The sequence below is a fragment of the Ochotona princeps genome, chromosome 3 (genome assembly GCF_030435755.1).
Source record: "Ochotona princeps isolate mOchPri1 chromosome 3, mOchPri1.hap1, whole genome shotgun sequence".
NCBI classification, from domain to species: Eukaryota; Metazoa; Chordata; class Mammalia; order Lagomorpha; family Ochotonidae; genus Ochotona; species Ochotona princeps.
The window spans coordinates 25,984,891-25,994,276 of NC_080834.1; the positions used below are offsets into that span (position 1 = coordinate 25,984,891).

At 65.0% G+C, this 9,386-nt stretch overlaps 1 protein-coding gene across 1 annotated transcript in view; it reads right to left on the minus strand.

The window, feature by feature from the left end:
* Window positions 1-8,896: 8,896 nt before the first annotated feature.
* LOC131479803 (keratin-associated protein 10-12-like) overlaps window positions 8,897-9,386 on the minus strand; it is a 1,008-nt gene continuing 518 nt past the window's right edge. Inside the window, exon 2 of the mRNA XM_058661231.1 lies at window positions 8,897-9,383. Coding sequence (XP_058517214.1) covers window positions 8,897-9,383 — 487 coding nt within the window. The remainder of the gene's footprint in view (window positions 9,384-9,386) is intronic.

Sequence of the window (9,386 nt, forward strand, 5' to 3'; positions counted from 1 at the left end):
TTGTGGATGTTCAAAAGATGACCTCATGGTGAATTCCAATGAAAAAGTTAAAAACCCTACAACATGCCGTGCTTACTGCGAGAAAGGTTATGATTTCAGGCACAGAAGACAGGACTTTGAGGGAACACTCTGAGCGAAGACTCTGATGAAGAGGGAGAACTCTGACAGAAACTCTGGGAGGACAGGGAGGGAGGACTCTGGGAGGACAGGGAGGGAGGACTCTGGGAGGACAGGGAGGGAGGACTCTGGGAGGACAGGATGGAAAAACCAGAGACTGGGCTGCTTTATTGAGTGGCTGAGCTTTGGGACATTGTTGGCCTTTCGCCGATGGCAGGATAGCACACTAACCGGAAGACCCCACATGAACATGCAGTGTGGTGCCTGACCGTGCAGCATTGGCAGCTGGAGCTGTGAACCCAGCAACGGTACCATGGGAGCAGCCCGGGGCCCGCTGACCTTTCTGGATGGTGCTGACTTGTGGGCTGTCCCAGAAGCTGGGGTGTTCTCGGTGATGGGAAGCCTTGGGGTGCCCAGGGCAGGTCAGCTGCTGCAAAGCGCACGGCCTGGCGCAGCAATGATCCCAACTTCTCTCCGAGCCTTTTGCTCTGTCCTCCGTGGCTTCTCGGTGGGGACATTTCAGGGACACCCCGAGGAAGAGCAGGCACTGCCGAGACCACCCCTTGGCTGCAAGCTGACACCTTTGGGTGGCCACCATGGCCACGAGGCCTTGGGATGCAGCCGAGCTTGGGGGGCAGTTGCACCCCCCGTCCTTCCTTGAAGCAGCTCGGGCAGGTGGCGGCCTGCGGGGGCTTAGCAGGATGTTGGAGGGGAATTCTCAAGGGATTTTCTGGGTTTTCACTTGGAGCCTGCGGTTGAGGACCGAGAGGGCTGCACCTCTGGCCCTCAGACCCTACCGGCCTCGTTCCGTGGCAGCGGGCCTTCAATAGCAGGATGTTGGGGCAGGCATGGCAGAACAGTGTGACTGATCTGACCTGGGCGTGACAGCCTGACCCCACGCCTGTGTGTGACCTGGGCCGTGACAGCCTGACCCCACGCCTGTGTGTGACCTGGGCCGTGATGGCCTGACCCCGCGCCTGTGTGTGACCTGGGCCGTGACGGCCTGACCCCGCGCCTGTGTGTGACCTGGGCCGTGACGGCCTGACCCCACGCCTGTGTGTGACCTGGGGTGACAGGCTGTATGTGACCTGGGTGAGGAAGGGCATGAGTCAATGTGGGCCGAGAGGGCCCGGTGGCAGCGCTGTCCCCGTGAGTGGCCGCTGCTGTGACTGGGTGATCTTGGCAGCCCCATCCCTCCCTGGTACTCTGGTCAGCGGAAGGATACTCTTGTTCAGCTGAGAACAGTCCTCACAGATCATTCCAGGTGGCAATGCAAATTCCGAGACTTTGGGCGATCACATCACCAAGGGGGCTAGGGCTGCTCCCAGTGGGCACCCCCCCAGTGGGCACCCCTCCTGGGCTGTGCCCTGGGGCCTCCACAGGCTGCAGGAGTTGCCAGCTCAGCCCAGAGCAGCCATTGAGGGGCACAATGCTTCCCCAGCTTGGGCTGAGAGAGACACAGGCTAACCCTCTGCCCAGGCGAACATTGGAGAAGCTGGCTGTTGGGGACCAGGTGGCTCAAGGCCTTCACAAGGCCTCTCTGAGCGCCCCCCATTCACCCAGAGACCACCAGGGCTGACTGGGACACAGGGCTCCTACCCCGGGGAAAGAAGAGGTATGAGAGGCACCCCAGGGCTCAGGTGGGCAGGGGAAGGGGAGCCGTGAGCAGGACCACAACCTGAGTGAGTTTGTCTTCATTCAGCTCAGCTGATGGACATTCGGATGCTGACCACACAGGTGGCTCGCGGAGGGGGGGAGGATGCTGACCACACAGGTGGCTCGCGGAGGCGGGGAAGATGCTGACCACACAGGCGGCTCGCGGGGGGGAAGATGCTGACCACACAGCTGGCTCGCGGAGGCGGGGAGGATGCTGACCACACAGGTGGCTCGCGGAGGGGAGGAGGATGTTGACCACACAGGTGGCTTTGGGAGAGGGCGGAGCCTTCAGAGCCCACAGCAGCACTGCCCTTCCTCTCCCCAGTCCCAGCTCTGGCCAGCTCACAGCTGCAGGACAGCACACAGGGCCCCACGCCAAGCTCTGCGGGACCCTGGGCTGGGGTCCCCACAGGTCATCTCCCACGGTCTCTGCCAGTGTCTGAGGCCGGGGGAGTTGCCCCCAGACCCCGAACATTCATTTTGACTGGTGTTTGGCTCATGGAGAGCTGCAGTGTGGTCAGACCAGGGACCCAGACCAGCGTGTGTGCCCTGGCTCTCACCCCTCCCTGCGAGCTGTTCCCTCCCTGTGGAGGGAAATTCCTGAAACCCAGCAGCTGACAAGCCACACACCCGCGGAGGGCTGGGCGCCAGATGCAAAGCCCTCCATGATAGCCCAGCCCCTCTGGGCTCGGCCTGGGAGCCTGCGCCTGCCAGGACCCCCAGCACAGCTCGGCCCGCCAGGGTCGCCTGCACCTGAGCCGAACTAGTTTTCTAGGTTTTTCTGGTTCGCTCTCAGCTCCGCATCCGCCTTTCCTGCGGGAAATGTGCTTAACCAGCGACTAATCCCAGCTGCGCCCGGACCGGTGTCCGCTGTCACCTGCCCCGTGCCGCCGCCCCGGAGACCCCAGCCCCTGCCCCGGAGGACCGAGACCTGCGGCTGCAGCCCTGCCCACCGGGCCTCCCGGCCACGCCGCGGGTCATCGCCAAGCTCCCGGCGGCTGCCAGGGCCACTGCGTCCTTCTGTGGGCGGCTGGAGCGGCCAGTGCCCGAGCGCCCTGCCGGCCCGGCAAGCCCTGGATGGAGCTCAGGCTGCGACCGTCTCATGTCTGCCCTGCTGGCGTGGTGCGTCCTGCTGCTGCCACTGGCCACCCCCGGCCGCGGCGCCCGGCGTTGGGAGCCCTGCACAGGTAGGACCGCGGCCGCTGCCGGCGCCCCGGGACCCCGGGTGTCCAGCGGCCGGCGCCGGGAGGCGGGCGGAGCAGGGGCCCCTGCGCACATGAAAGCGCCTGCGGCTGTGGAGAGCGCGGCCAGGGCGGGGACGCGTTTCAAAGAGCCAGGCAGCCGAGCCGCGGCTCGCGCAAGTACGTGCCTGCTGGGCTCCGGGGAAGGCCGTACACCTGCTTCAGGAATGAGGCGGCGGCCTGCGCGGGTGCCGGGCCCCGGTGGACCTGAAGGGCAGGCGGCCCTGGGCCCGGAGCCGCCCGCCGACGGCTCGGGTTGGGGGTTGGGGTGAAGGGTTAGAGTGAGCGGCAGGTGTGGGGATCAAGGTTAGCGGTTGGGATTAGGGTTAGGGTTTAGGTTTGAGGTTAAGGGTTCTTCAGAGTAGGATTAGGGTCTGGGTTCGAGTTCAGATTACAGTTAGGATTGGGGTTAGTGTTCAAGTTGAGGGTTAGGATGAGGGGTTAGGTCTGAGGGTTAGGTTTCAGATCCGGGTTAGGGTTAGGGTTCTGGCCTGAGGTGGGGATAGACTTTGCAGACCTCGGGACATGCCCCCACATCCACCCCCGCTCCAGAATTCTTTCTCGACTTGCTGGTGGCCGTGCCTCCTGCCACTGTTGGGACATTACCAAGCGATTCACTCCTCAAAGCAGGCTGACACAGGAGGAGGACGCGTGTGCTTGTCAGGCAGCCCTGCTCGCAGGGGCAGCGCTGGCCTGGGGGTTTGGGCCGCACAGCCTGGCTTCTCCTGCCAAGTCCTCCACCTGGGCTCCCCTCCACGCCTTGCAGGTCCCTGGGCTCGCATGGCCCTTGCTGCCCAAAGCCACAGGCAGGAGCTGGTCCACGCTAGGAACTGGCCGACCCGGTGGCTGTGGAAGGGCTCATCATGGCTGCTGTCACCAGGCCTTGGTGGGGCAGGACTGGGCGGGGGTGGGGCGATGAGGAGGGACTGGGCGGGGGGGGGGGCGCGATGAGGAGGGACTGGGCGGGGGGGGGGCGCGATGAGGAGGCCCTAGGATGCAGGACTGGCTGCTGCCCGCAGGTGCGGGGAGGGACTGTGGCCTCTGGCGGCTCCTGGCCAGCTGCACCTGCAGCAGCTGGGCACATAGGGGCCAGGTGCACTCCCATGAGGCACCCCCTGGGCTGGAGGCGCTTGAAGGCCCAGCGCCCGCTGGCCCCGTCCTGATGGCTCCAAGGACCGGTGCTATGCCCCAGCCCCGTCGCGAGCCCTGGCCGCCGGCCCTGGCAGGGCATGAGTCACGAGCGTGTAGTTTCATGTTGCCCTGTGCGCCGGGAACGGAGCCGCCTGTGTAATGATCACCGAGGTTATTTATAAAGGCCGCCTCCTCTCCCCGGGGGGCACGGGCGAATAGTTAAAAGATGACCCAGTTTCGAGCACCAGGGACAGGAGGGAGATAAAAGGCTGCGGCCCTCCTGGAGGTGGGCGTGCTGGGCAAGGGCTGGACTCGGAGGGCTGTGGAAGCACATGGGGTGTCGTGGGGGTCCTCAGGGAGGTCTCACAGCATGGCGGCCCGTGTTGGGGAGGCACTCGGCTGCTCTGGGCCCAGCTCCTCGGGGCTCTGTGTCGCAGGTGTGGCCTCAGGCTCCCGAGTCCTGGCTGCTCTGCGGCCACCTCAGCGTCTGCTCGCCTTTCCTGGAGGGGATGAGTCTCTGTCACTGCTCCTGCTCTCTCTGGCCTGTCAGGAACTGCCTGCTGCCGAGTCGCTGACAGGCTGTGGGCCGGGGCGTCCAGGCTTGGCCCTTGCTGGGTGTCCAGGTGTGCCCATGGCAGGGGAGTCTAGGTGTGCCCAGGTGTGTCCACCCAGTGGGGCCACAGAGGGTGAGCTGCCATTTGCCTTCACCTGCGGGGGCCTGACTGGGAGCTGTTGGTGGCCAGGGGCTCAGGGAGGAGGCTGGGGCTGGCATTCAGACAGTGCAGGGCCAGGGGCCGGGCAGGTGGGATCACTGGCCAGGCCCAGCTAGGGATCAGCATGCTGAGGTGCGGTCAGTGTTAGAGGTAGGAGGCATGGCCAGCCCGCAGACAGGAGCTGGGGGAGGACTGACCAGAGGCCAGGGCTCAGCGCTGCCTGTGAAGGGTGGGACCAGGTGATACCCTTTGTCTGCCGGCAGCCAGTGTGGGAAGGGCTCCCAGCCTGGGTCACACTGCTGAGATTCCGCAGGGTGGGTAGGGGACAGCCCAGAGCCCTCCCCCCTCTCAGGTCCAGACCCCTCCCAGGGGCCCAAGGCACCATGCTGAGACACATGGGAAGTAGCCCTATGGGCGGACTGGAGGTGCTGGCTCGGGTTGAGGCACCTGTGGGGTGGATAGGAGAGGTGTGGGGAAAGCCAGGTGGATCCACATTGGAGGAACTGAAATTCGCCTGAAAGGCAGACAGGAAGAGGGAGGTGGGAGGGGAGGACGCAGAGCCGTCAGCTGGTCACCTCCCTCTCTGGGCCCAGGGCCCACTCACAGCCCGGAAGCAGAGACATAATTCAGGTCTCTCATCAGCAGCTATACCCGCTTCACCCCCACACCCACCTGGGCCCTGCCTCTGCCCCGGGGCTCCATCCCCACCCTGGGGCTCTGCACCCTCCCCTAACTTCTCTTCCCTCTGCAGGGCACTGCCCAGGCCTGCAGGTGGACACGCAAGAGAGTGGGCAGCTGGGAGCGGCAGAGCAGGGTGGGGTAGGGGCAGCCGTCAGGGTGCCCAGACCAGGTCCTCGTTGGCTCTCTGCACCTGTCACGCTCCATCAGCGAGTTGGGCTCAGGTAGTGGATGCCTGGAGCGCACGTGGAAGCTCATTACGCAGGTCACGGTGGCAAAGCTGAGGACAGGCTGCTGTTGACCTCTGTGGGCAGCAGAGAAGCCCCCACCCCTGAGCCTGGGCAGTAAGTCCAGCGAGGGAGCACGCTTGGGCTGGTGGCCGTTGGCTGGGACTGTCTCTGGGGAAGCCAGCACCAGAACCCTGGCATTCAATACCACCATGCGGGGCTGGACTAACCCGGGGGCCATGGGAGTCAGCAGAGGGTCACACAGGAGGACTCCTGGCAGGGGGAGGAGCCACAGCACGAGGGCTGGCAGCTGGACTGCTGGCAGCAGGAGGAGGAGGAGGAGCAGACGGGTACACAGCAGACAGGCTTGCAGCACACGGGCTTGCAGCAGAGGGTCACACAGGAGGACGGGGCGCAGCAGCTGGGGGCACAGCAGGGCGGCTCGCAGCAGCTCTCTGGGCAGTCGTCCACCTGCCAGGAGTCGTGGGAAGTGGGCATGCAGATGTTGCTGCCATAGCTGAGGTTGCTGGAGCAGACGGACATGGTGGAGGCCGTGGTGGGCGGTGAGGAGGGGGTGGGTGTGAGTAAGCGGCTTAGGACAGTTCCGGGATCTTGGGCTGTAATCCCCCTCTGTGTGTGCTGTGCCATCGGAGGCCCCCAATGCCCCCTCCCTTGTGGCTGGTTGTAGCTGGTTCCTGGAGAACCCTTGCTGACTCAGGATGGCACTGCCTGGCTCGGAAGGCCTCAGGCTGCAGGTGAGGGCCTGGCTGGCAGTTCCTGCGAGGACTGCTTGAGGACAGGGTCGTCCCAGGCCTGGGTGGTTGAGCTGGGCCTCTGAGGTGGGTTGTCGGCTGGTCTTGGGGGTCCATCTTGGTTTCTATGCTTGCCCTTGGCCCGTGTCAAGTGGTGCGTCCCAGGACAAGGCAAGGACTGGGTTGATAGACCTTGTGGGCATGGCTAGGTCTTCGGGGAGGGGAGATGCTGTGCTGGCATCCTGTGGGAGGCCTCCTCCGTGTGACTGCCTCCAAGCCCTGCCATGAGTGTGTGTTCAGGGGACGGGACAGGGCCAGGAGCAGGTGCCTGAGAGGTGCTGTGGGCCACATGCGGCACCCTGCCGCTCTGCCCCTGGCTGTGTCTGCTCCTACCCCTGTGCTCGCTCTGCTGGGGATGACTCCACGACACTCCTGCAGTGCCCACCAGGAACCCTGCTTCTGGACTCTTGCCTCCCGTGTCGCTGCCCGTCCAGCCTGGCCGCCCCCTCCCCAGTGTCTCTGCCCGCCCAGCCTGGCCGCCCCCTCCAGCCTGTTCCCATCCACTGGGGCCACTGGCGACTCCCTGCTGCCACCCTCCCCTGTGACAGGCGCCCCCTACAGGGTGAGGCTCCTCTGGCGGACTGGGCCCTGGCAGCCCTGGTTGCACTGGACTCCCTGGCCACTTCTGCAGCTGCCGGGGCCACTTGAAGTGAAGACAGGAAAGGGGCAGGGACTGACCCCAGGGCCTCCAGCTCGGGGCTGGACGGCTGTGTCGTGGGGGGGGGGGAGTGGATGGGAGCTGGAGCCTGTGGTAGGCCTGGCCTGGAGGCCACCGCAAGGCCCCAGGTGCAGCCTGAGCGTGGGAGAGGACCCGTCCATCGAGGACTCACAGGAAGTCAGAGGAAGAGGCGCAGTGATGCCCCTGGAGGCCCACAGCAGGGAGAGTGCGCCAGGGGCTGTGCAGGGACACCTCTAAGAGCATGTCAGCTGAGACCCGCAGCATCTGGGGTAGAGGGGGTAGGGGTGTGGCTTCGGATCAGATGCCCTCTGTTGGGTGCCAGTTTGGGTTCCACCTACTCCACTTCCCACCCAGCTCCCTGCTTGTGGCCTGGGAAAGCAGTGGAGGACAGCCCAGGGCCTTGGGACCTTGCACCCACGTGGGAGACCTGAAGGAGGCTCCTGGCTCCTGGCTTCAGATCAGCTCAGCTCTGGCCGTTGTAGTCACTTGGAAGCCTCTCTCTCCACCTCACCAAGCTTTTCAATACTAAATGAATGAATAAAAGATTTGTCTTCTGTACCAGGGTTTTAGACCCCGACACCGCAGGTTGGTGGTGCCCATCACAGCATTTCCCGGGAGTCTTCAGGGAGGGGAGAAGCTGGGTGCAGCCAGTAGAGTGGGGCATGCAGGGGGAGGCGGCAGGTGCACGCCCCACCTTGCCCCAAGCCAGCCTGACAGCTCTGAGCCTGTGAAAGCCCCTGCCCTGCAGAGGCACCTGCCTGAGGTGTCCTGTTACAGCGGTGGGTGGGTGGCAGGGGCACTGGGTTGGGGCGTGCAGGGAGGCGGCCAAGCCTGGAGGGCCGCTCAGGACCGGAGCTATCTTGCTGCTCTCTGTTTTGGAAGGTTTAGGACCCTGTGGTCTGAGATGGGGCTATGGGGTAGGAGAAGGGGCTGTGTGGCTCCTGGACAGGGGTGGGGCGGAGTGGGGGGAGACACATGGGGCCCCATCCCTGCACTCCGAGTCTTCCTGGCCCAGAAGGGGCAGGGCAGCAGGTGGGGGCAGAGACTGGTGTTCGTGGCATTCCAGCCCCCCAGCCACCTTCTGGGCAATGGCTGGGCCCCTCCTAGAGAGGAAATTGCTGGGGAACCCTAGCTGAGATTGGGTGGCCAATGCCCCACTGACCCCTCCTGGCTCTGGCACAGATCCTGTGGGGGCTGCAGCTGGGCGCCAGGCCAGCCCAGGTGTGTGCCCAGAGGGTTCCACAGGTAGCTGGGGAGGGGCAGTGTGGGCCCTGCAGGCTGCACCTGCTTCCTGGCCTCGTGTCTGGACGGGTTGGCGAGTCAGCCAGAAGCACAAGGGAGACAGAGAGCATGGAGTGGGTCAGGCTCACATACAGGCACTTTATTAGGCTTCTAAACCGGCTCCACACACGGGCACGATGCACGCCCAGCGGCCTCAGAGGAGGTGAGCCTACTGAGGCTGGGGTGCAGACAGCAGCCCCCAAGCTGACAGGGAAGCGGGTTGAGGGCGGCAGGTGGAGGGTCATGTGACCTCTGGTGGGAACCCCTCCTGGGCTGACAGCAGCAGGTTTTGCTTCTCAGGGGACGGGCAGATGCACAGCTGGTTGAACCCATAGGGACCTGCTGGCCCCAGGGAGGCCGCTCAGCAGCAGGACTGGCCCGAGGAGAGGCCACAGCAGGCCGGGCGGGGGCAGGCAGGCCGGCAGAGCAGGGACACGCTGGAGGCCGGGCGGCAGCAGCTGGGTTGGCAGCACGAGGCGGGGGCACAGCAGGAGGAGGCGGGCACACTGCAGGCGGGTCTGCACACGGGGCGGCAGAGCAGGGACACGCTGGAGGAGGGTCTGCAGCAGGACGAGGGGCAGCAGCTGGGCTGGCAGCACGAGGGTGCTGGGCAGAGGGGCACGCAGCTCACTGGCCTGCAGCAGAGGTAGCTGGACTCCTGGCAGGGGGAGGAGCCACAGCATGAGGGCTGGCAGCTAGACTGCTGGCAGCAGGAGGAGCTCTCAGAGCACACAGGCACACAGCAGACAGGCTTGCAGCACACGGGCCTGCAGCAGAGGGTCACACAGGAGGACTCCTGGCAGGGAGAGGAGCCACAGCACGAGGGCTGGCAGCTGGACTGCTGGCAGCAA